At 43.1% G+C, this 27,994-nt stretch overlaps 1 protein-coding gene across 4 annotated transcripts in view; it reads left to right on the top strand.

Annotated features, from left to right (window-relative positions):
• Window positions 1–27,994, top strand: part of PIEZO1 (piezo type mechanosensitive ion channel component 1 (Er blood group)) — an 859,941-nt gene that overhangs the window by 372,797 nt on the left and 459,150 nt on the right. For all 4 annotated transcript variants that reach the window (XM_078670084.1, XM_078670083.1, XM_078670082.1 and 1 more), the window contains exons 4-6: window positions 13,818–13,940; window positions 22,391–22,433; window positions 23,733–23,898. In XM_078670084.1, the coding sequence (XP_078526210.1) occupies window positions 13,818–13,940; window positions 22,391–22,433; window positions 23,733–23,898 (332 nt within the window). The remainder of the gene's footprint in view (window positions 1–13,817; window positions 13,941–22,390; window positions 22,434–23,732; window positions 23,899–27,994) is intronic.

Here is a 27,994-nt window from a genome sequence, read left to right as displayed (position 1 = left end):
TTGCACTGCAGAACACCAAATGTTGTTTATATTATGTTGAGTTTTTTACGCTATATATATTTTTAATGGCTTACTCTAGAACATACACAGCGATTGTAATGACACTTTACAAGTTTCAATCATATTGTGATGTAAATCTTTCGTATCCAAAGCAACTGGTATGTACATAGCTGAAACATTCGCCAATGATTAGCGAAAGCATATGTTTATATCAATGATGATAATTGTATACTACTATGCATTGAACAACAGCTTTGACAAGTGATTTATTAATGCTCTATCGCACATATAGTTTTGTAAAATGAGTAAACATGGTTCATCCTATATCGTTAATATTGGAATCACGTAATGACAAAATGGGTCAGGTGAGCATGTAAGTCCATCTATCACATGCACAATGAACGTAAAAAGACATTAACTGAATTGTATTGCCTGTTTTTCTCCATTCCTCATCATTGTATTGTAATGCATTTATCCAGTATTATCATTAAGTTGTCATATCATGTATTGATCTTATAATATTGCTTCATTCACATGATTTATTTAGAGCATGTATACTCTGGAGCTGCGTTTTATAATCCTTATTGCCGTTTTCAGTCTGACAATATCTCGCAGTTTCATACTACATCGTGTTCATTCAGTGTAGAAGCACATTATATAATCTTCTCATAGGACACAGGCGCAGGTGGGAGTTCACCCTTGGTGCTGTTCAGGTTCGGAGGATGTACGGGCTGTTGATCGTGGAGTTGGCAGTCCGTTTTCAGTGTTGTTTCCGAGAAATGAGTAGGCTGAGAGCAGAGTTTGGTGATGTGACGGCGGCACAGTGTGTTCTCCGTTTATAATGTAAATCTTACGCAGTGTTTGAACAAGCACATATTGCATGGCGGTTGTTTGGAGAGTGTTCAACACTTGGACTATGGGGTTTCATTCTGGCTTAAAATGGCGACTTAGTTACCTTGGATTATTGGCGTTCTGACTGTGATAGTCCGTTTTTAGTGTTGATGACGAAGACATTACAAACGCGGTGGATTTAAGTAATGGCGTGAGACGTCCTGTTACAAGGCTGTTTGGATTAGAACGGAATTCAAGGCTGGGAATCACTGTTTAAAATACAGGCGACATTGTAAGAAGGTAAATTAAAAATTTTTTGATGAACGCGTGATTGAGGATCACACTAGTTTTATTGTTGTAGGCTAAGCAGAATGCTACATCTAGGAGCTAATAAGTACTTGGTTTTTGTTTTAGGACAGAACTTAGCGCGTATGAGGTGGGTGAGTTGTAATTTTAAGGATTGTTCATGGACATTTGGAGTCCGCTTTGGATATTTGTCAACTATATTCCATTATATATTTTGTAGATTGGAATACACAACGCAAAACAGGTAGGACCCTAGATTTTCATTATTAAGACTCCATGTAACGAACAACATGTGGATAATAAGAATGTTTTGGTTGTTACTTATATCTACAGGGCAAGTTATTCTCATCTAGGTAAGCTTACTTTTGTGTTTGTTGGATCAGCATCATTATTGTTTGTGCTATGAGCGACATTGATTTCATTTGGTATAGGTTATTTTAATATTGGTATTTTCTTCGATCTTGTTGTTTTATTTCCACAGTGTAATTTGTGAGACTTACGTCCACTAGAGGTATGATGACATTTTATTAGTGAATATACACCCCCATGGTACACATCACACATAATACACTTACTTGTCTTATTGTTTCCATCTTTATTACAGATCAGCCCCTGATGAAGGCACACCGTATGTGCCGAAATGCATTGGGCATAATTTGAAAATGTGTAAACGAAGTATCACATATATAATTTTTTGCGTTGTGATGATTCAAAAATGAAAATGTTTCATGTACAGAATTGAGAATTAGAAAATTATATGTTGAATTGATTCATTATCAGACTCTGTATAAACGCGCAGATGATTATAAAATTATAAGAATATGAAGTTATGAATTAAAATAACTGAAGTCTTTGATTAGTTTTGTGTTTATATTGATAAGTGTTGGATAACACACAGTGAACAGTGCGCAACTAGTTGAGATTCTTTCTCACCTAAACTAGTATTCAGTCACAGGCGTGACACACCTGATTAGTTGCAGCACCATTTTTTAAGTTGAATATACTGTTTACAACGGAGTGCTCCTCACACACCCATTAAACTTTATTCCTGCTTTTTGTGACACATGGATGCTTCATGTTTCAGGTACTGCCTTTTGGGTTAGTCTGTGTATCTACTTTATTTAAGTATTTCCTCTACCTCTAGCACCAAGACTTTCAAGAGTGGCTCAGATTTTTCTAGACCTGGACACTTGACTAATTATTTCCTGTTCTCTATCTAAAATAGAGGAAGACCCCATGGTCTCCTCCATTTCCCCTTCTATTGAGAGCTTTGAGAAAAATACAGCAGAAAAAGGGACAATGGTCTTAACAACACCAAAGTAGCCTTAGCATTCTTGGTACGCTCTCATGTTACAATTGGACCCACAATTGAGACTGTGTTCAATTCCTTCCCACACCACACCAATATCTTGGTCACAGCTCCACAGGATGTTTGCCATGGGGTCTGGAGATTGAGTGGCTGGGGCGGCAGAGAAAGGGGTCTTCCTATGGAGTTTCATCTTTATTTAGTAGGGCAAATACCGGTCTACAATAAAGTCTCTTGCTCAGCAGTGCAAGCATGAGTCTCTGAACAAGTGCACCCTAAGCATTTTCTCCAACTTCAGATCTTGGAATTCTTAAGCAATTAATTTTAAACTTGTCTATTTATTGTATCATTCTTCTGTACTCAGTAGGCGGCTATTAAGGCCTTCCAAGAATCTTGGTCAGTCATTGTCCCAATAACCCCCGATTGTCTGATGTCAGATTGTATTCAGTAATCCCTTCCTTTGGTCCTCAAAGTTCTTCTGTTACCAAAGTTTGTCCCCTGTAAATGGTAATATTGTTCCTACTCACTGCCAAAATGGTCTTAATGGTGGACATTGCTTCATATTATAGGGAGAGCAAGCTAGTTGTATTTTAATGGAAGGAACCCAATCTCTGCTTCCACTCAGATAATATGGTTCTTTTCCCATTCCCTCTTTTTGGCCCGGCTTTACCTCCTCATTTCATTGAACTCAGTACATGATACCTTGTTCTTCCATAGTCTGGCAACTACAGTGACTTTTACATTGCTTAGATGTACATGAGGCAATGTCAATTTACATTACCTTACTTCAAACTTTTGCAAGACTGAAAGCCTGCTTGAAACCTTTCATAGAGCAAGTAAGTGTGCCATGTCACCAGTCGCTTATTCGGCAGGCCATCAGTAATGTATGAGTTGTTGGGGTGATACTACAGTGAAAGGTGATCCATAGATATACGACTACACCATTCTAGAAAAACAAGTGCTTGAATGGGTGGATATCTACAAAGCTTATACTTAAGCAACTCATACTTGTGTGCTTCACAGCAGGCTGATTATGGGCACTGCTCAAACTGTATGTGGTGAAGGTATGTTAAAAGTAGTGGAACATCAGTGATTCACTGCACCTGCCTGCAGGAAGATCTCAGTCCATTTTTGAACTGCTCGCCAATCGCCTTGCTCCCGAGGTTGAAAATATTGTGGAGGCAGGGGTCCAAGGGTGCTCCTGAGTGCAAAGAATTCACGATGGAGATTGTGGCTTGCATTGTGAGGGAGTCCAGATGGGTGAGCCAGTGTTCGGGGTTTGTGTTTGGAGGGTGTTAGCGGGCTGATGCAGTCTGCAGTGGAGGGGTGGGTTTTGAAGTTTTTGTAGATGACTGAGATCTTGTCATGGAAGAAGTCTACCAGGGTGTCGCACAGGAAGTTGTTTGTGGTGGCTGTGGAATTGGAGAATTATTTTATGATGGTGAAGAGCTCCTTGCTGTGGTTTGAGCTGGCTTCTATGTAGTCTGCTAGGTTATTCTTATTTTATTTATTTCAGGAGGTGCTGGTACTGGTTGAGTCTTGAAGGTGGTATGGTCTCTTGTGTCTTTGCTGCTGTCACTTCTTTTCTAGCTGCTGGCAATTGCATTTGGTAGATTTCAGTTTGCGGTGAACCAGCTGGATCTTCTGGTGGGTCCTTTGGATTTGGCTGGCTTGAAGAGGGTGATTGTGTCGGCACATTCTGTGATCAACTTGGAGAAGTTTTTTGCCACCTGTTCTGGGTAGGATGTTGTGTCTGGGAGGTGGGAGTTTAGAGCGTAGTTCCACTGGTCATCCGATATCTTTTTTTCTTCAATTTCGGCTTGTGGGACTGGAGTGCATGGTGACAGTGTTGGTGAGTCCTGAGATTGTGAAGTGGATCCTGCATTGGTCGGTCAAGGTGAGCTGTGAGACATGGTTGTACTTGACTGGCACTGGTAGGGTCAGTGACAAGTTGCTTGAGGCCGATATTGCTCATGCTTTCCAGGAGGTTGGTTGTGTTGGTGTCGCTTGGGTCGTCGAAGTGGAAGTTAAGATCCCCCAGGAAGATGTAGTGCTTGGTGTCAATGGTGATTGAGGTGATGAGGTCAGGGATGGCGTTGCAGAAGCTGGGGCCTGGTCCTGGTGGTCTGTATGCGAGGGTGCCTCTGATGGTGCTTTTTTGTCTGCGTGAAGTTGGAAATTGATATGTCCCATTATTAGGGTTGAATCGTCTGGGGAGGTGGCGCAGCCAATGGGATCCTTATAGATTAAGGCAATTCCACTGCCGTGTTTGTTGGTTAAGTCCCGGAGTACTATTTTGTATCCTTCAGGGTGACGATTACGATGTCCAGTGTGGAGCTTGCTTTAATAGTAACTGCTGCAACCTAGTTACTGAAAAAAGAACACTAAAACCTAAAAGTGTAGAGATATGACACCAAGGAATGAGCATCAGCATACTTGGGAAATTCACCTTGTTTTCTGACTATTGACCACTAATTACTCTTGCTCATAGAATACTTCCTATTTTGGTTTGTATCTATCTTGTGGGTTTTTGTTTTTTTTACAATTGAGTCACTCCTTTGGTTCTCATTCCCATCTATCTATTACTTCAAACAAGGTTTGCATGGACAGTTTTTCTGATTTCCTGTTTTTTTAGTTCTTCTTAATTTCCATTTTAGAAAAACACATTCAACAAAATGTGCACTAACATCACTTCAGGAATTTGGCAGATCTAATAAGGAGATCTTAATTTTATAAATATGATAGTTCAGTAATAAAGTACACCTATTCAAAAACGAATATTATTGTTTTAGTTTGGAATCCTTTACCTTTTTAGGTCTCGTGGCGTTGAACAGCGCGAAGCTCTGTCTCGCCAGAGATCTATTGTTACTGACTCTGCTTCCCAGGAGACAGCACCTGGCCGCGCGCATTTCCTCTCCGAGAAGGCGATCGGAGCGGGCCACGCGCTTGCGAACACGCTCACTGTGGCCAGCTGCTGTCTCCTGGGAAGCGCCAACACCACACACACATGCGCATATACAGACACACACACACACGAGCGCCCATGCACGCACGCACCCGCACATACAGAGAACCGCCCCCGCCGTCGCATACACACACGTGCGCACACACACAAGTGCACCGAGCCCCCCGTAAGGCCCACTTACCGCCACTCCGGACTTCAGCCGCCACCGCGGGGCTCTCCCTCGAGCATGGGAGCCCCGCGTCTCCAGCACTGCTTCTCTCCGTGGCACTCCGTGGGCGCATGCGCGGGCTTTCGAAGACGGAAGTCCCACCCCACGGTAAGTTTCGGTTTCGCTCACGTCTTGATTTTGAATTGGAACACAAACCTCCGTGCATGAAACATCAGGCAGCAGTAACACGGTTACAGCTCCTTTCCCTGCGCTGCTGTCTGTTCTCTTCGTGTCAACAGTGGTCCCGGAGCGAGTTTTTGCTGAGCAACAGGCATTGTAAGTACGTTTGATTACAATCCGGCTCGTGTCTATTAATGTTGTGGGGATGGGGGTTGGTTTTGAGTCGGACCCTCGTGTTGCTGTTTTTTTATTGTGGCTCGAGGAAACATACACATATAGCTCTCTCCGTTAACAAGAGCCCCCTCTGCGTGATGTTGAATTGCTCTTCCCTCTGAAAAAAAATATTTATTTTTCTTATTAATGAAAATGTTTCTTGTTTGTTTTGTTATTGAGTTGGCATAGCAATGTAAGATGTGGGTGATGTGCGTTGCATTGAATTTTGTGTTGTGTTACTGCAGCGCTACACATGTTAGACTCATAGTCACGCCTATCAATGTCTTCAAGTGGCAAAAGACGGTCCCAAGGTTTTTATATGGCCTTTAAAAACAGATCCTAACCATTAGGAACAAAGTGCAACCAGCAGATGTTGTTCTTGTTGTAATCACCAGCCTTATGTGAACTGCCACCATGCTGTAGTCCTGGCACATGTTAACTTGAAAGTCTTTCCTGCTGTTCATCATGTCTGTTGGGCAGTAAGAGCTTTTGACAGTACTGGGGGCAGACTATTCACCTACCAAGTGGCTAAGATCTATAATTATCTCCTTCCGACATCTCGCGATCTCTCTCATCCCACACAGTTTAAAAATCCACCAATTGGCTGTCGTAGGTTAATAGAATCAGCCAGAGACTTCTTTCGACTTCCATTGCTCTACGCAGATGTTGTCTCTCACTATCAGGGATCACTGTTTCCTAAAACGTGTGTTAAAAATATAATTTGGAGCCACTGAAAGATCGAAGACACTTTTAGATTTTACTAAACAGGTTTAATAGTACCACAGTGTGTGCTATTTCTCATCTAAGTAAAGCGACTGGTGTTCCTATTTGCTAAAGTAATGGAACCTAACTTATGAATTTCAAGAAGGGTAAAAGGTTGAGTTGCACCTGAAATGCTGTGACTTATAGATCATATATCTAATGTCGGAGGGGAATGCTTACCTCCCTTAAGTGTTATATTAAAAATTATTATGTCCAAATTATGTCTTTTTTTCGATAGCCAGAAAATGTGATTCTATATATTTTTCTTAAACGTGTTTATTTTTCTAGCGTGTTTGCCAACATGCTGTATAGAAATATTAGTCCACACTCCAAAAATTAAGTTCTAATGAAATACATATCTGCAGACTATGGCGAAGAAAATAGGATGGAGAATTGATGATAAAGAGGAAACCAGGGTTTTCAAAAACTATTGCCCTTGTAGTCAGCCCCGTGCGTGAGTTGCATCATCAAAGCTGTGTGAATAATAACAGCTGTGAGCCCGTCCCTGAGGTGCATCATCAGAGCTGTGTGAATAATAACAGCTGTGAGCCCGTGCCTGAGGTGCATCATCAGAGCTGTGTGCATAATAACAGCTGTGAGCCTCAGGTGCATCATCAGAGCTGTGTGAATAATAACAGCTGTGATCCCGTGCAGGAGGTGCATCATCCGAGCTGTGTGCATAATAACAGCTGTGAGCACGTGCCTGAGGTGCATCATCAGAGCTGTGTAAATAATAACTGCGTCAGTCCCGTGCGTGAGGTGCATCATCAGAGCTGTGTGATTAATAACAGCTGTGAGCCCGTGCCTGAGGTGCATCATCAGAGCTGTGTGAATAATAACAGCTGTGAGCCCGTGCGTGAGGTGCATCATCAGAGCTGTGTGAATAATAACTACGTCTGCCCCGTGCATGAAGTGCATCATCGGAGCTGTGTGATTAATAACAGCTGTGAGCCCGTGCCTGAGGTGCATCATCAGAGCTGTGTGAATAATAACTGTGTCAGCCCCGTGCGTGAGGTGCATCATCAGAGCTGTGTGAATAATAACTGTGTCAGCCCCGTGCGTGAGGTGCATCATCAGAGCTGTGTAAATAATAACTGCGTCAGTCCCGTGCGTGAGGTGCATCATCAGAGCTGTGTGATTAATAACAGCTGTGAGCCCGTGCCTGAGGTGCATCATCAGAGCTGTGTGAATAATAACAGCTGTGAGCCCGTGCGTGAGGTGCATCATCAGAGCTGTGTGAATAATAACTGCGTCAGCCCCGTGCATGAAGTGCATCATCAGAGCTGTGTGATTAATAACAGCTGTGAGCCCGTGCCTGAGGTGCATCATCAGAGCTGTGTGAATAATAACTGTGTCAGCCCCGTGCGTGAGGTGCATCATCAGAGCTGTGTGAATAATAACTGTGTCAGCCCCGTGCGTGAGGTGCATCATCCACATTGCTCAGGTCACCAAATTCCTGCACTCTCTACCACACTGCTTTCAAGAACAGCATACTCTTGCACACACTCTCACTGCTCACCAATTCAAAGTTTGGTAAACATTTTATGCAACGCATTGTCATACACAATGCCAATAACTCAAACTTTAATGCTGCGAGACCTATTGCTTTGTAAATGCTTGTTGTATCTCTACCACCATTGTGCCTTACCCCTTTTGTAGGGTGGATGGCCAGATTTTCACATCTGGGGCTCCTCTGCCCTAAGCAGCATCCTACCCTTGCTTTGCTATTACGGGTCCCCCTCTGAATCTGAGATTAACTCAACAAAGAGGAAGATGTACACATTATACTCAAATAAAGGAGAAAGGGCCCACTGCTACAAGATCAGACATTCTAAGTGTACAATATAGATCTTTTTGCTGAAAATGATTAAGGTAACCCTGTTTATAAAAGCGACCCTAAATCCCTTGGACTCCTTAAGGCGCAGCAAATCTGTGAGTCAGGAAGCACAGGATCTATTGGTTGACATTATATTGGAGCACAAAATTACGGCCTACTGTCAAGGGCTATAAAGGTTGTTAAAGGCCCTCTCCCAGAGTTGTAGGAAATGGCCTATAACAAGGGAGGGAATCTTTAACGACTGGTGTAGCTTGAGGCAGAAGGGCTAGAATGCTTTTAGAATATTCTAGCCACTGAGGGTAAAATGTTCTGAAAGAAATCAAATGAAACAGAAAAAGAAATTGCCACATTGGAGCAGAAGGCCTATTCCAGCCACTGTTGTCTGTGAACCAATTATTTGTCTCCAGAGGAGGTCCCAACATTCCAACGTTCTAATTAACCTATGTTATTCAGTGGAGAGGACACTTTCAAGTATTCATAGACTATGGTGGAGTCAGAGGGCCTGAGGTGAATCCTACATAATGGAGCCCCAAGGTGAAGCCTGAATTATGGAAGGCGCTTCAGAAGCTAAAATAAGAGCACATTATCTATATATTTACAAATATCTTCCTCATACATGTAACCTAAGCGTCTGACATGTTGACTAAAATATGTACTTACAACAACAACAGCAGCAGCAGTCTGTCAGTTGATTTCCAGAGTTGTCTACTACAATTTCCCCACAAAGTTCCAATAAACAATTCGAGCACTAACATGTTATACTCATGAGAAAGTGAGACAGATCTGAACATCCTGTTTTTGGAATAGGACCTGTAGAATCGAAATCATATCCTGTGGAGGAGTTTGAAGTAAATGAGCAATAAGATATTAATGCAGATATAAAAGCAGCTCATTTGAAAATAATGTTAGGGTAGTATGGATTTTGTGTCATTTAAGGCATGATATATTAATAAAGCAGCTAAAAATCGTTAATGAGAGTGACCCTTGCCAAAGTCCCGCATAATTTTCTACATCTGTTTTCTCAGGCTATCCTTCTTCTCTGACGCTTAGTAACTTCTCAGTTTTATAGTAACATTTATATCACGTATTAAGACTTATGAGGGTAGATTGTTTTTAGAGGCTGGAAGCTTTTTAAAACACATAGATTTGTGCTCCATAGATCTGAGGACTTTTTTTGGGGCACTTTTCCCCCACTTATTCCAGTCAGTAATTGCATCTACGTACATGAATGTCTACTGGCTTCAAAATATTTTTTATTGAGAGGTAAACATAATGAAATGTTGAAGCACATTAAGTATTTCTTGAGTATAAATATTTTACTTAAAACCTTTTTTTTTTTTAAATAAGTAGCTTTGTATATCAGAGAGAGTAGGTAGGCTCCTGTTTTTTTTTAAAAACAGTGAAAACTGTCCTGGATTCCACCATTTCACACACTCCGAACATTTTAAATATTTAAGACAAAATAATGGAAATTAGTGTTTTAGCAACACATTTATTCCAGTAACTCATCGCTGCAGATATAAGAAAAATTTCCATTTACATATCCAGTCTTCTGTACAGGAAAGTGATTGATTCCGAAGCTGCCTGATCTAGTGGGTCTTCTGCATTCCTGGAACGTCAATGCAGCTCACCCGACAAAATGTAAGAGACCCCCCTTCCTGCATTCTAATTCAATGCTACCAGACATGGCAATGACCAATGATAGTGCTGATGACAAAGGAATAGAGAAGACTGTTGAATAATCTAGGCTAGTAATTGAGCACCTCTTTTGACAAGACACCATCTCTATTTGTAAGCTACTTCAGAAAATGCCAGGCAAAGGAACAGCTAAAGTACACACTTCCCCCAGGCAAACGGTCCTCCTAACAAGGCTTTCAACCAGCACATGCTTCCCCCTCTGCCCTCCTCCTGGCAGAGAAGGAGGGACATGCTGTGATAAGTGGTATGTGCTGTCCCCAGGTGCGCCTACTGACTCATTAGAAACCCTAATAATGGCTTGTCTCAATACCTCTAACCACAAGCAATAGCTCTGGGTAGCCCTCCAACCCATCCCTCTTTTGCTTGGCATGCCACCTCAGTTTGCACACACACAGCCACATGCAGCTCAATCTTGACCCTGTGGGAACAGTCTAGCCTGAACTGCCAAGCCAGGTCCTCCCTGAACCAGAACACAAGCAACCCGTGACCGGTTGTGTCCTAGTTATGGGCTAATCAGGTTCAAGTGACACTGTGAGCACAGAACCCATGTTTGGGTATACCCATGCCACTTAGAGCAGTAAATGAAACACACAAGAGGTGATGGGAGGCTGCTTGTAATAAGTCTAACCACTGGCAGTAGTTTGCGGTAGCTCTCCAACCCATCATTCTTTTGGTCACCATGCCATCTCAGCTTGGATCCAGCCATATGCAAATCAATCTTGTCCATTCTCCTCATGTGAGCAGTCCAGGTGAAAATGCCAAGCCAGGTCCTCCCTGAACTGGAACACAAGCAACTCAGGACCGGTTTCACCCTGGTTATGGGTTTATCAGCAGGGCACAGTTTGGTTCCATTGACACAGTGTGCACAGGACCCACACCTGGGTATACCCGTGTCACTTAGAGACGTACACGGAACACACAGAAGGTGATGGGGGACTGCTTACATTAAGTCTGACCACTGGCAGTAGCATGGGTAGCACACCAACCCATCATTCGTTTGCTCACCTTGCCATCTCAGTTTGGACCCAGCCATATACAAATCAGTCTTGAACCTGTTCCTCGTGGGACCAGTCCAGCCCGAACTGCCAAGTCGTGTCCTTCCTGAACTGGAACACAAGCAAAAGAACGAAGGGGTGGAGTGCTTCTCCGAGCTCTTGCCAGTGGTTAGACTTATTGCCAGCAGCTTCCATCACCTTTTGTGCGTTTCATATTCCACTAACCTGCCAGCTCTTGGCCCAGCTGACGAGCTACCAAACAAGTGCCAGTAGCAACTTACAGTGCCCTTCTGCCAACATCAGTATACACATGAGTTCCAGTCCCATAACTTACTCAAGTTAGGCAGAGCTTCGATTACCTATGCTCCAATGTGATGCATCCCGCAGAGACAGCCCATCATCCACTGAGAAAAACCCATAGCCACCCTATATTTATTTATTGGGCCAGTGCCGGACTACATATTTTGCCCCACTGACCCCCCTACACCTGTCAAACCCACAACTGCAAACAAGGTCATTCCATAAGCACTAAGGCAGCAAGTAATTGGTCCTCTGCACTGCCCCTCTTAATACCTAGTTTTTTCAGCTAATTAGAATACAATATAGGCTAGGTCTCACAAGAAGGGTTCGCTCAGCTGTATACTTAAGGGGCTGCTTGCAGTGCCTATGCACTGCCAAGACTCGGTGTCAGGGGAATTCTACTCACAACAACCCTCAGACTAAAGCTTGCCGTCCTTTGTGTCGCTCTAGTCCCTTGCCTTTCCCAGACACATGTAACCTTAACTGCTATGGCCATTCAGAGCTCATTAGAAGGCTTCAATACTATTATAGCTCAAACTAGTGCTGCATCGACAACAAGACTTCTTTATTAGGACATTTAATGTATGAGGTTTCATGCAATGATTTTTAAGAAACACTTTATTACATATTTGTATGCAAAATAATTGACTATTGAAAATTTCTCTTATCTTTGTTTTACACTGCTATGTTCTGTTATTATTGGTCTTTGTACTATTGTCGTCTTGTTGGACTGTGGGTTTTTGATATCTGTAAGGATGTCTGCTGAATGAATGTGGTGAGAGTTGCATGGTTGATGAATCAGTGAATGGGTTGTAGACCTCAAGGTGAAATAAAACATTGAGATAAATTGAATAAAATACTGGGCGTGCCTGCTGTCACTTAGAGTTGTGAAAGGTCTGCAATGCAAGCCTTTGGGATGTAAATATGGTCTTGCTGGCTTCTTTCTTTGTAAAAGGTGGAGCCATATTTCATGTTGGGGTTGATCATCTCTTACTGTGGACTCCCATATTCTCGAATAGCAACCTTGAGCTACCGTAGCCATCTTCAGTGCTAGTGTAAGTCACTTGCATTTATTGCAAGTTTGTATTCTGTTGTATTGCTTTTTATTATTCAGTACAGTTTATAAACCTTTACAGTCTCTCAAAAATACTTCCGGAATACATCTGAGATTCGAGTGCATAGCATGTCACTGGAACTATGGCCAATTTGATTTCCACTTAATACTAATGAACATTCTCTGCTTGAGCACATTAATGTTTATATTCCACTTTTTTGGGGGTAGTCTATAAATCGTTCCCTGCACTGTTCTTCTCTTCTCATTTGTGCCATGGCTGTCTTCATGAGGGTGGTCAGATATGTCTGCTCTGCTGTCTGGTCCTTTCAGGCTCTCTGTGGGAGTGAACTATCATTGTTACCTGCTAAAATATTGGCACAGATGTTTGATCTCTGGGGTCTTTGGCTGAAACCAAAAAAATTATACTACAACTAAGTTAAATGTGACAGGGACTGAAAGATTTAGTCGAAAATGGGGCTCTGCAGGTACACAAGTACTATGGGGCCTATTAAATGGCATTTTGGAGAACTTAAAGTTGTACTCCTGTAGTACTCTTGTATATACTCTGAAATATCCATACCTTTGTGGCTTGGCCCCAAAATATCTAAAGTGGGAATAGTTGTATACAATTAATACAACTAGAAAGAAATCTGCTCTCTTTGCACTTTTACGAATTGGGAGTTGGACGTTTAGGGTTGTTTTACTAAGGCATGTCAAAGAGTACTCCTGTGGTATAATTGTCGGTACAAACTTTTGTGATTGGGCCCCTGGTTGTTCTGAAGCACTCGTTTATGGATTGACCAAATCTGGTGTATTGCAAAGAAGATAAAGTAAGTGCACATATCAATAATATGGTCAACATCCCTTTTATGAGTGAATTTTTGTTGTACAATGCACATTGAGTGTAACATATCAAAGTGAAAATGTTGGTACCGTTACTTATGTATAGAGATTCCTCACATATAACATAGGTGTCAAAATGCTCATTTTAGCCGGTCTTAATCGACTGATGTTCCAAAGCTGTGTCAATATGTGCTGGTTTTCTGTGGCAACTATTGGTCAAGGGAGCGTTCTTATGTTGAAATTGATGGCTCTTTGTTTCCTCTTGCTTGATTCTTTTTGTACAGTCTCTTTGATATTGTTCAAAGCTTTGGCTGCTCAGAGACCATGAGCAAATGTGTACACACAGCTTGACTTACGTCCCTGATTATTTGTTTTTCAGGTCACACCGGACGTCTACTGAAAGCGCTCCTGAGCACCAGCATCATCTTCCTCTGTGCACACCTAGCCTTTCAAGTGTGTCTCTACACAATACCCACCCTGGACATGTGGCTGGGCCACAACTGTGAGTAAAGAACCTCCATGGGCCACAACATTCTAGTGAATGGAAAACTCAAAGTGACTCCGGTAGCGACTTTAGGAGAAGTCCAACCATATTGCTGTGTCAAACTGTATACAGTACTGAGAGGCTGCCCCATTTGTGTACATTATATAGAGAGTCTGGGTTTTTGCCCATTAGTACGGAGATAATAAAGAATTCTGGCCTTTTATGTACAGCTTAGTAAGAGTAGAATCTTCCATTTGCATTCAGTGTGAAGATACTGGACTCTGGCTCTCCATAAACAGCCTTTAGGAAGACTAGTCAACAAAAACATAAATGGCATAATACATAAAAGAGAGAAACAGATATTTAAACCTAGAAAGCAGACTCTCTCATGCCAAGAGGGCATACGCCCATGCCACTCTCATCCCAGACCAAAGCTCTTTTAGCTACAACTGAACCCACAGGAAGGAATCCAAACTTTCTTCTCATGTCAAGTGTTTAACCTCTCTTATATGTTGGAAAAATCATGCCTCGTAGGATATCTGTATGTTTCAGTGGGGGATCTTCACCTGCAGATTATTTCAGTCCTAGACTAGGAGGCAAGCACACAAACCCCACAGTAGACCATTATTCCTGCCTAAGACTTAGGAGACTTGACTTTTTCCATAACTTGTCTTCTGCGTCGACCAGTCTACCTTAGCAATCTGGATCTTGAGACCCTCTTTTTCTACTGCATGTGCTACAAAATCTGATTTCCTCTGAAATAATACACGTATGCAGGTATGTGTAACTGGAAGGATAACTCACTCTGCCAGGGATTGTTCCTGGTAAATCATATTGCTCTCTCAGTGAGCATCATGGGATGTATCCTCCTGTCCCAATAAAAGTCTAGGTGAAGAGAAAGCCACTTCTCGGGTTGAAGTAAAAAGAAGGGACGAGGGAAAGAAAAGTAGAAGACCCAGCATCCCAGGAGCTAGAATTGGCGCAAGCAACAAGAGTAAACACCAGAGAGTATACGCAACACACATATATAACCAGTGGCGTAGGAAAGGGGGGTGCAGTGGGTGCGGGCCGCTCCGGGTGTCATCACTGAGGGGGGTGACAAAATGACAAAAATGTGTTTTAAACACATATTTTTGCCATTTTGTCAAGCCGGGGGTGACAAGAAATTTACTGCACCAGGTACCACCTGACCTTGCTATTCCACTGTATATAACTATCATGGTGATCCTCCTTTTTAAGTTTCAACCTTCACACCTCTTTCTGAAAGAGACGGAGGTGGGACCCTCATTGGTAAATCCAGTGTCAATATCAACCCTCACTTATAATCCAGTTCATTAAGCCCCCAGGCGGTGATGTCTTGAGGCACTGTCTGGGACTCACATAAAGTCGTAGTGCCGCTGATGGGTACAAGAGATCCCATAGGCACTTGCTTGAGTTCCTCTATGCTGCTGCTCACTTTGTGGGGTCAAGCTGTGAAAGTCTAAGATTCCCCATGGAGCATAGACCCCACAGAGACTCCTGTGGTGCTGTCTGTTTGGCTGACAATGCACTCGCTGGCAATCCCACCTGTGCAGGATCCTCTTTGTCACCGTGCGCTGCTGTATCTGTCTCAACTCAGCTGGTCACCATCTCTCCTGCAGCAGAACTGATGCCCTTCTTTCTCCTACCTCAGCAGGGTCGACTTTTTCTCTCTAAAACACCTGTTAATGTCCAACTTAAGTGTTGGCGTGTGCACCTAAGATGCTGTAACGCACTATTAGTGGGTATGTATCATCTGCCAACATACCATAACCTCTATTCTGCCTTAAATCCCCAATGCCATCCCTATCCTCCAAGCTGCCTCCACAACCTCCCTTGGACATTCCATATCCTCCACGCTCACACAAAATTCCTCAATTCTATATGCTCTATGCTCCCACATACTCACTAACCTAATCAATATATCACTTGCTTAATGTATACCCTCCTTGTTGACTTAGGGAAATGTTTGAAGCATTCCATAATCTTTATATGTCTAAAATATCCCTCATACATTCTATAACCTCTTTTTATAAAAGACAGTGTCTGAAACATTCTCTTTCTTCCAAGCAACAAAAGGATAATTTCCATTCCTTATGGTACATACTGGCATAACGCTATCTGTGATGCATGACTTATCCACCGTAACTCCATGACAACTGTCATACATTCTACATTCCCACACTCCCTTAGCTTAGCCAACGTTTCATATTCCATTCTCCCATAACAGGTCCAACTCATATGACAATCCTAACTCATGCCACATGCTCTACTCTAATGCTTTTCCATTCCCCAAAAGCACACATGCTTCTCTGCTTGTGCTTTGATGTTCTGTCTGGATTTTGCATTTGCTGTACCTAAATGACATGCAGACAACTTATAGGTACCAGCATCACACTCTAACTAATTTCAACGTTTATCGATTAACTTGCACCACCAAGGTGACTGTTTGAAAATGGAACAGTCTTCTGACCACACACCTCCCACACTAAAATAATACACTTCCAACCATAAGTAAATAAAACACTGCCACCCAATCATCTAACATAACCACTTACGGTTCCCTTCAATTTAACCTGATTCTCACTGTCCATGCACGCAGTGGAAGTAACACTGCTTTATAAATGGATGAGCCCAGTTTGCATAAACCACAATGTCGCTTGATGACACTGACTCTGGTCTATCATGAACCCAGATGTTGCTACGGTGCACATACTGGATAGTCCACGGTGATATATAGCCAATAGAAGGTATGTTCTGGACAGAGGCACGTTCCTTTGTACCGCCTTTACCCCTTTATCTCATTATTTCCTTAAAGAAACCAGTGGGGCTACACACAACGGTAACTTACACCTCTAAGTATGTTACACATATAGGTTTTCTCTTACACTTATTAGTAACTATACCAGTTTTGGCTATTAGCCATCTATAAGTGTAAAGTTATTAAAAGTGCAGATTTACATGTCTCCATCCCCTGAAGTAGGCGGTTGTTGCCAAATTTACTAGTGTAAGTTACTACAGCCAAAATGGAGCAGTAGTAAGTCCAGCAGCACACATTGTCAATCATTGATGCTGCAACACTCTCATAGAAAATAATGGTGTCAAGGACTTAAATTAGAACCCCATAGGAAAGAACGTTAAATTAATTTTACTCATTGTGTCTTAAACAAATTCTATGTAATTAATTTAATGGCAAGAAATATTAAATATAATTAAAAAATAAATATTTTGTGGTAAAATAATGTAATTTTTTTAATTTAAGAGTAAACATTACTTTAAATTAATAGTGCTGTAATGTTTTTATTTTGTTCTATATTCAAAATAAATGTATAAAATGTCTTTACATTAGTATTTTATATAGAAACGAATGCGTGCAAAGTTTAATACACTTTTTAGTTTTTCCTTATACTTTGCCACAGAGTGATCCCTGCCCTGCTGGTGGGTACCTATGTATGGTAAAGTAATTTAATATTATTCCCAATAGGATTTTATTTTAAGTCTGTACCTTAAATATTTTTTGTCATGTGAGGGTGTTGCAGTATCGGTGGCTGGCATTGAGTGGTGCTGGACTTATTCTAACTGAGCTGGAGTACATTTGCAACTGTTGTGGGTACTTTTTGGCTGTAGTAACTTTAGAAGTGCAGTGCGTGATTAGGAATGGGTCAACACTTTTGTCGGTGGGTGCATGTCCTTTCCTTAACCCCTCCCTAAATCCCTCCTTAGTCAAGCCTCTCACAATTAGTAGTAGGTATGCCCTCTTTTCCAGCCATTCCCCAGTACCTCATGCATTTACTATTAAGTACTAAACCTACATGTGTGAGGATCTTATCATACAAATATAGCAGTGGTGGAGGTGGGCGACTTACACACATAGATTTATGAACTTCATTTTTTAGTAATCAAATCACCCTTGTTTTCAAAGTTACACTGGCTCCCATTTCTCAAAAAAATAACATTTTGAATAATCTACTTTCTTTTTATAGCCTAAAATATCTACAGATGCTGACCCAACACTGCAATCTTAGATCACATAAAGCGAACCTGAATTTTTAAACCATATTTAATCAGAGGACATATGGGTTCAAAAGAAATTTGTCCAGGATTGAGAATCTTGGAACTGTGTCAATCAATCAGTCAGGGGTTTGTTATAGCGCGACTACTCACCCGTAAGGGTCTCAAGGCGCTAGGGGTGGGGGGGCGTGCAGGTTCCATTCCATCAAGGAGGGGGTCTGTCGAAGAGCCAGGTTTTGAGGTTTCTTGCGAAGATGGGGAGCGATGTTGTCTGTCTGAGGTGGATCGGAAGGGCGTTCCATGCTTTGGCAGCGAGGAAGGAGAAGGAGCGGCCTCCCGATCTGGTCTTTCTGGTGCGGGGGACCACGGCGTAGGAGAGCTGGGCTGATCGTAGGGTCCTTTGGGGTGCGTGGAATTTGAGTCGGCTGTTCAGGCATGCTGGTCGGGTGCCGCGGAGGGCCTTGTGTGCGTGGGTGAGCATCTTAAAGGTGATTCTCGCCTCGACGGGGAGCCAGTGGAGTGTGCGCAGGTGCTGGGAGATGTGGCAGTGTTTTGGCAGGTTGAGGACCAGTCTTGCGGCGGCGTTCTGGATGTTCTGTACCTTGCGGATGAGGTTTTTGTTTATTCTGGCGTAGAGTGCGTTGCCGTAGTCGAGTCTGCTGGTGACCAGGGTGTGAGTGACTGTCTTTCGGTGTTCGAGGGGGATCCATTTGAAGGTCTTACGAAGGAGGCGGAGGGTGCGGAAGCAGGAAGATGAGACAGAGTTGATCTGGCGGTCCATTTTGAGCTCGGAGTCCAGGATGATTCCCAGGTTGCGTGCGTGGTCTGTGGGGGTTGGCGGGTTTCCGAGGGCGGTGGGCCACCAGGTGTCGCTCCAGGCGTCGGGGTTTGGGCCCATGATGAGTACTTCTGTTTGTTGGTGTTTAGTTGTAGGCAGCTGTTTTTCATCCATTTGGCGCCGGCTTCCATGCCTTCTCGAAAGTTGCGTCTGGCAGTGTTGGGCTCGTTGGATAGGGAGAGGATGAGCTGGGTGTCGTCTGCGTATGACACGATGTTGAGTCTGTAGGTTCTGACGATGGGGGCAAGTGGAGCCATGTAGACGTTGAAGAGCGTCAGGCTGAGGGAGGAGCCCTGGGGGACTCCGCAGGTGGTAGGTGTGGGGTCCGAGAGGAATGGGGGGAGTCTGACCCGCGGCGTCCTGCCGGAGAGGAAGGAGCAGATCCAGTCGAGGGCCGTGTCCTGGATTCCTGCGTCATAGAGTCTGCGTATTAGGGTGCGGTGGGAGACTGTGTCGAACGCCGCTGATAGGTCGAGGAGGATGAGGGCTACTGTTTCTCCTTTGTCCAGTAGGGTGCGGATGTCGTCTATTGCGGCGAGGAGGGCGGTTTCCGTACTGTGGTTTTTTCTGAAGCCAGATTGGGAGGAGTCGAGGATGTTGTGTTCTTCGATGAATGTGGCGAGTTGGCTGTTGATGGCTTTCTCGATGACTTTCGCTGGGAACGGGAGATGGGTCTGTAGTTTTTGAGGTCGGTGGGGTCCGCTGAGGGTTTCTTAAGGAGGGGGTTCACCTCGGCGTGTTTTCAGTCGTCGGGGAACGAGGCAGTCGCCAGGGAGCGGTTGATGGTGTGGCGGAGCATGGGTGCGATGGTTCCGGCGGCTCTGTTGAAGATGTGGTGGTGGCAGGGGTCCGTGGGGGCCCATGAGTGGATTGACTTCATTGTCTTCAGTGTGTCTTCAGTGGTGAGGGCTGTCCAGTCATCAATCGCTGGTTTCCGGGTGTCGGGGGTGGTTGGTGAGGGTTCAGTGTGTTGGTTGTCTTCGTCGAAGTTGTCGTAGATGCTCTCGATTTTGTGGTGGAAAAAGGCGCTGAGTTTGTCGCAGAGGTCTTGTGAGGGAGGGATGTCGGTAGACTCGCTGGTGGGTTGGGCGAACTCCTTGATGATGCTGAAGAGTTCCTTGCTGTTGTGTGCGTGGGTGGAGATTCTGTCTTCAATCGCTTTTTTCCTCATTTCTCTGATGAGTTGATGGTGGGCGTTGGTGGCGGCTCTGAAGTTGTTGTGGGCTTCTGTGGATTTGGTGTTTCTCCAGGCCTTTTCGAGGCGGCGGCATGTGCGCCTGGATTCTCGAAGTTCGGTGGTAAACCATCTGGCTTTCTTGGCACGGGTATTGTTGTTTTTCTTGAGGGGGGCTATGGTGTTGGTGCTGTCCGAGATCCATCTATGCAGGGTTCGGGCTGCGGTGGTGGGGTCGTTGTTTTCCGCGATGGTTGGGGTGGAGTTGTTGAGTGAGGAGGTGAGCTGGTCGTCGGTGATTTTGGTCCAGTTTCTTTGTGGAAGCAGGTGCTGGTGTCTGTGGATGGTGGGTGTTCTGAAGGTGAAGTGGATGCAACGATGGTCAGTCCATGGGAGTTCGGTGGTGTGGCTGAAGGTGATGGAGTTTCCTGTAGTGAAGAGGGGGTCGAGGGTGTGTCCTGTGTGAACCACATTCTCAGGAATCAGACCAATCTGTCAGCTTTCAAATGAAACCTGAAGTCAAGCCTCATCGAAGAGGGTGTTGCTTCATTCGTCAAAGCCCCTGTAAGCACCTGCATTGACGATCCACATGTTGAGCCCTCTCAGTCCTTGAACTGCACCAGCTACAACTTTTGTAGAGAGGTGTTAAGAAAAGATCCAACTATTTAGAACTTCTATAGCACTTTTCATACAACGTTCTTATCCATGCATTGCAGTACAATGTCCCTTCTAGTCTACGTCGTTTGTGCTACATTAAATAGCCTTTATCCACATGTTTCACTACATCTCCTCATACACAACCCTCACATTTTTGTCTAATTACTTTTCCCCTATGTATGTATTTATTAAATCGTTTTACAAAATACTGGGCATGGAGTTGTAGTTATTTCCGAATGCTTCACAATGTGTCCACTGTGTGGTTTACAATGTTGGGGTCCAATCAGCAGTCCGGAGCGTTCCACAGCCTGAGCCCCTGGACTCTGACCCTGCCTCCATGTTACTTCCTTTTGAAGGTTTTTTGAGTTATAATATGTGCGTTCCCTGATCCTGTTCGAAACAAAATGGAATGCAAGTAGACTAACACTTTCACCAAGTAGGAAATTAGGAAATGTGCACCAGTCATTGAACTTCAAACGCATTCTCTACATGTAAGATGAACCGAATCAAGTGCCTTCAGGGTAGATGTTATGTGCTCAAGCTTTCAAATTCGGGACTCCAGGTTTGGAGCATTTCCAACCTGTTGGGAGGTGCTTTGGGAGCCCGGTGTAAGAAGTTGTACTTGTCTAAATGCACCATCTCAAGGACTGTTCTGTTTTTAAGGACCACATTTTTTTACAGAGTGGGGACATCTTAAATCGAGGCCATTTCCAACCATATTAACTTGGGGAGTAAATAGAGAGTTCAGAGTCAGATAGTATTACCAAGATTCCTACTACAAGCAGAGTCTATGGTGGTGCTCCTAGCTTAGGGGGCAGTTGAAGGGTGGGGGATACATTCTACTCCTCTTTGTGGTAATGGTTTTCATATACTGCATTCATACCTGCATGATCTTTTACACAACCTATATCCTTATGTCATAGTACACCTTCTGTTACATGACACTAATCATTTTACAACTCCATATATTTGCTAGTACATGGCACACAAAGTCAACATCTTTAACACTTTATATCTTCCCTTTTATACCTTTGTCTCATTACACAGCTGTATCTGCGATTCATTCCAATTTCACTTACAAAGCCCTAATCCATATGGCATAGCACACTTTCCCTAACACAGTACTAAGCGCTTTGTTTCATTAAAATCTCTTTCCAGCTCCTAATATTTTAGTACTCTTTCTCACATACAGCTCATATCCATACTTAATTACATTTCCCCTTTAATAATTGTCTGAATTCACAGCTGTATCTGGGATTGAGTTCATTTACACAATTGTTATTCCTTAGTTGTAATTAAGCTTCTCTTATACAGCCCTTATTAGTGAATTGTGGTTTCATTCTCTTTTTGTATCTTGCTCTGCACATTCCATATGCCTTTATCGCACGACCTCTTCCCCCATAAGACCCAGTTCTCAGTGTCTTAGTGCATCTTCCCGTACACATCTCAATCTCTGCATCTCATTAAATGTTCCCCTTTTACAGCTGATAGTCATGCTTCTTATGACCCTTTCCGTATGCAACCAACATTCTTTCGTATCTTGAGGTATACACACTTCATTTTGACGCCCTCTCACAAACCATGTCCTCGGTGCTTTCATGGCATGTTCATCCTTACATCCGCTATCCCTACGCCTCATTAAAAAGTCTCATGTGTAGAGATATGTTTTTCTGGACAGATATACATGCGCGCTACTTATATGAAGATAATTCTCTAACCTATGAAGACATCTTTTCTATTTATTGGTATATTGTTTCTTTTCTTTTCCAGGTAGCACATGGGAAACACTGAGTCGTCACATCGGGGTGATGAGGTGAGTCAAAATTATGTTCTTCATAATCCTAAACCGAATTTGAGGTGTCAAGAATATTCTAAATCACTGAGATAAGGTGGTACCCAATGTGTCCTTTATGTGATCGGTCACACAAAGAAACAATGTCTTCTTTGACATCTCTGTGACATGTATTTCAGCCCCGGACATAGAAAACAAGTCTCGGGGTTTCATGCAAAGATTAGATACTGATATCAAGGAACACCTCCACTTAGACATTTGTATTCATTGAGTAAGTACCAGTGGTAGAACAGAAGAAGATATCGCTGACCTCAGCATTTCCTGTTTGTCTGAGGTCTTGGCAGTACTCCGATGTCTGTTGTGTGCAGTGAACCAAAAGTAATATTTACATGACCAGGGGCCACATTTCAACCTTGTGATCCCCATTCTATGGTGATATGCTGGAAGTTAATGGATGCATTTTTCTTGCATGGTCCCCCTTGCATGGAGATTTAGTCCAAATGGATAACCTCACAAGAATGATTGAAATTGACTTCTTCACTGGTGCTTGACTGAATTTTGTCTTCAAGGGATGGCCCAAACCATGGGCTTCATGTTTGGAATAGGATCTCAGTTGCCGATCTTCAACAGTGATAGACTGGACATAGAGTTCCGGGTTAGATCTTCCTTTGTGGTAGGCTGATGATAGCGTATTCATCTGAGATCTACTTTGGTGGTAGGATGCGGATGGTGTTTCGATGCAGAGTCCCCAGTGCGCCAGGCTGTGGACATTATCTTCATGTGAGATTCAGTTTTGATAAACTGGGGCAGTGTCCCCGTGAAAGCTCTCTATCAGTGAAAGTCTGGAGACCGTGTCCCCATTAAGGCGCTCTTATCAGTGAAAAACTGGATACAGTGTCCCCATGAAAGTTCTCTTATCAGTGAAAGACTGGGCATCGTGTTTTGGTGTGTGTAGTCTGCGAAACATAAGGGATAGTGCTTTCATGTGTGGCCTGTTTCATGTTGCTAAATTAGGCATAGTGTCTTCATGAGAACTCTACATCATTGATGAAAAGTCTACATAAGAACGCTAACTCCAGCTTTCTACCCGTAGAGAATGAGTCTTCCTTTTTGGTTTTCTGTGTGATTTGGTGGGCATTGGTAAATGAGAAGAAAGCAACTTTTCTCACTTCAGTTTTCTTTTCTTCAGCGCAGAGACCTACCTTTTTCCTACCCTAATGCCATTTTGTATGTCGTCATATTGAATCAGAGTTTTTTTATCGGTTTTGGAATATGTGCGTGGTGCAGTTTTTCTGATCATTCATTGCATCTCTTTTACAGGTTTGACCTCACTGATATTCCAAACACTGTGCGTTTGGTTGCTCCAGACTTTGGTATCTTGCTGGTGTCGGCCATCAGCCTGGGCCTGTGCAACCGCCTTATACCCAAGAGAGCCGCATCCTCTCGTAGAAGAAAGGTTGAGTCCATGGAGCCTGTGGAGCAGGAGGTGAGCAAAGACGGTCCTTCTTTCCATGGCCTCTCATGTCTCTGTCAGAAGTGAATAGCACACTTCTCTGGAGGAGATAACAAGAAGGTGCATGTTTTAGGGACATGTTCTGCAATTTTCTCTCATGTGGATCCCAAAGGAAGCACAAGTATCTACCACAGACGGTCAGCTCTACCTAGCATAGCAGCAAGGGTTAGATAACATGACAAGATTCGGAATTCCTCCATTTTGAGTTGTCCGCTATTTTTCAACAAGCACACCACAAGATGAAGGACACCTAAACACTTGTTTAAGCCAACAAGCATTGTGGTAAAAATAATTTACTGTTTTCCAACCAATCACTATAGCTAGAAGACATATGTACTGCTTTTGAATGTATAACTTTTCATACTGAAAAAAATTCTACAGGTAAATAAAGTTTTGTTTTCAGATATTCCTGGCAAAAATTTCCATAACTGGGATTGTAGGTATGACAGTTGCCTGTGGCCTTTATTAATGCAGTATTTATTTGTGGGTTTACTTTTGCATACATAATGTTACCTTCACCTCGAGGGCAACTAGACCACTGTTCTAAAAGAATATTTTTAAATATCAACTAATACCACGAATAAAATCTTTGTTTGGACAGACTCAGAAACTTATTAGAAGTCAAATTACAATGTTCAATTTGTAATTAAATCAAAGAGAAAAATGGCGTACCAGTCCATTCGGAACAATTTCCATGTTACAATAGATAATAAAGAACCAATTAAAAAGAATTAAATCTGAAGAAATATTTCCTCAGTACGTAGGGCCGTTTGCATTATTTACTTTCACATAATTACAATACATTTTGGAGAAATTACTCTTAGTTGCATGTAATGCAAAACCGGTATTTAGCACTATAGTGCACAGTGCATTCTGATGTGCATTCCGAGCGCAAGGGCACATTTTGGTAATAAAAAGCACGAAAAAGTGCTGCAAAAAATCACCCCTTACATTTTGTCATGTACGTCATTCCTGCACTCCAGCGCTATATATAACATTACCACAAATGCCATTTAGTTACACAATGTGGCATAATGGCGTAATCTGAGCAATTTCATATAACAATCATAACAAACAATTCCCAACATGAAGTGAATCATGCCAGTGTTATTGAAATGTAGTCCAGTTCTATATCAGTAGCCATGGGACAGCAGCTCAGAGAGCCATTTAAAGACAAATTCCGACCCTGCACAAACCTCATTTTTAGCAGATATCGGAATTATCAGTTGTAAGGAATTTATCACACCTGGTAAATACTTGGTGCAATAAAGTCTCAATCCTTTGATCAATTCTGGAAGGTCAAAGCTGTCTGTTTACTGGAACATGCAAACTTTGGTGCACTGAGCACCACAATCCAGGTTATGCCTGATTTTCACTGGCAATGGATAGAATTTATTGCTACTGAAACAATTCTGGACCTGTGCTATTGGATCTTATCAAGTGCATAAAATACCCTCTATCTTTCCAGGGAACTCATATTTGGGCCTAATGTCTTGGACTATACAGACAAGAGGATCAATGCTTCTCATCACACTGAAACCCCTGCAAAAACCCAATCTTCTACACAAAGACTTAGAATGAGGCAGGACAGGTGCCCCAGTGATGATTAAACCATAGAATGGACCAGGGAGACAGTGCAATTTTGGAGAATTGGTGTGAAATTGTCAAATGTTCATGCACCAACAACCAATCATTCTGGAGACTTAAAGTTGCTATACGTGGAGCACTGGCAGAGAGGGGGTGTTGTTTCACACAGCCAGGGGCGTTGCGCTGTAGATTCCGGAGCTTGTGGTTTCTTGAGGTAAGCACCAGCAGTCATTTTTGGGGAGTCTGGCTTATTTTTATCATACCTTGACCTCAGCAAGGCAGAGAAAGGCAGAAAAGGGAGGACATAGAAGGGAGAGAAGGATAAGAAAACCGAGACAAAGGAGGAAGCAGGAACGAAATGGAACCTAACAAAAGTGAGCTACAGAGACCGGAAGTGTAAGGAGCTTCAAGAAAGAGGCATGTGGTGGAATCAAGCATAGGCAGCCTTAGTATTCTGAAGCCCTGCCCTTCAGGAGAGCTAAGCGCATTCATTTTTTAATTATTTTTTTTTTTTTACAAATTATGCTCTAATCCCCATAGAGAAGATAAAAAACAATCCATGATGCAGCCAGCAATTCCTCACTGAGGTTATGGTTGAATGTGTTCACCAAATAATTATATTGATTCGTTTCGAATCTAGGATGAATTGTAGGCCTTTAGTGCTGGACGTGTTTGATTAACTGTTCTAAGATGGGGAGAGGAATTTCATCTCTAGGGCTATTGTTGGCACTTGCGGCATTATGTAATTTTGTAGTGTACATTTCCGCTGCTTCTGAAATAAACATGTGGTTCTTTGAGCGACACTGGTACTAAGAGGTTTCATGTGCAGCAAGGTATTGGGGTACACTGCCAGCCTGTTTACTCCGACATTGTACTACACTCAAGCATGACAAGTGTGGCAAAATGTAATTCATTGTAAAGAGACGGAGAGGTAGACACAGACTGCCAGAAAGATTGAAAGAGAAAGAAGCCAATGATGAGGAAATGAGCAGTTATAGAAAATATTGTGAAATTGAAAGTTAGCCACTTCCTGAAAAATTAGCACCATTAGCCATCACTTCCTGAAAAGTTAACAACGTTAGCCATTATTGTTACCCACCTGTCTTTTAGTTGCTTGTCTCTTTGTTCATTGTTTTTGGTTCGATGTGGTTTAATGTTCTGATCTCAGTATTTTGTGGCGGCCAACGAGTTGGAGTTCAGCCTATATAAATGTAGCACTTCCAAAAATAAGGGTACTCCATTTGAGAAGATTTGCTATATTTCTTGCCAGGTAAAGCATTTGTTAAAGTGGGCAGCCCCTGCTTTCTCCACATCCCTAACTCGCGTGTCATCTTTTGTTTGTGGGAATCTTTCCTAGGGCTGTTCATCAATATTGCAGGGTCTAGCGACTTGCCACATGCCCTACTACATAGTCTGAAGCAGAAAGAACAAACTGTGCATCTTGCACCATGAATCCTATACAGACCACATCCCCAACCACCAATCGCACATCTGTACGCAGAAAATGGCCTTTTCTGTCTTCCTGCTGATGGCCTAGTCTTCACTTGGCATAGTGGTCCAAGGTCCCTCTTCCATCATTTTGATCTCGAGTATGAACAATGCAGCACCGGTATCTCCTCCGCTAAGGCGGAGGAGCGTTGCCCCACTACTTTATGAGAAAGTTCAAAAAGGAAAAATAAAATAATGCAATTTTATTATTAATTACTTTTCTGTCCTGGCTCAGATGGTTTACATTTAAGGTGCAGGGTGGGGCTAGACTGTCACAGGAGCAGGGGAAGGAGTGATGGGCACTCTCTTAAGTGTGCATGATGGTTTGGCCGGGCGTCTTGGACTGGCCAAACAGTCATGTGCACTTATGCATGTTCTACACCCGGCTGTATTAAACAACCTGGGTGGAGAACAGGTACAGGCTCCCAGTCCCTGTTTGAGCACCGAACCATGGCACTCAGACTAATTGCAACGCTTATGTCATGCTGGTGGCAGGCAGCGTTGTGATTGGCTGTGGGAGTCTGGAAGCCTGTGTGCTTCCTGCATCCTGCTTCTTTAATCGCTGAAGAGGACCCAAAGGTGTAGGCCAGCCTGCATATAAGTGATTTCTTTTTTTTTCCATCCCCCGCCCCCTCGGTAAGTAGCAGCTGCCAATGCAGTGGCACGTAGTTCAGCCCTTCAGCTCCTGATCGCTCTCAGCGAGGGTGCAAGGGTTTATGGAATTTTTGCCTGAAAACTATGGTCTTATCACTTGCTGCACTGGCTAAGCTTGGCATGCTCCACGTGAGTATAGCCTGTGCACCAAGGGAGTAACTAGGAAATAGATGACCTCCACTTTCCACCTTGTGCAAGCCCAAATGTACCTAGGGGATTTCAAGCGGTGCGATTTGTACAGTATTATTATTGGAGAAATTAGTAAAAAGGCTTCACGTTTTCCAGGCATATCTTGAGGAGTGCTCAACAGATCAGAGTCTGCTTACTGGTGTTGTCTTCC

The sequence above is a fragment of the Lissotriton helveticus genome, chromosome 12 (genome assembly GCF_964261635.1).
Source record: "Lissotriton helveticus chromosome 12, aLisHel1.1, whole genome shotgun sequence".
NCBI lineage: Eukaryota > Metazoa > Chordata > Amphibia > Caudata > Salamandridae > Lissotriton > Lissotriton helveticus.
Note: the sequence above shows the minus strand (reverse complement) of the source record. Positions and strands in the feature narration are given on the sequence as shown.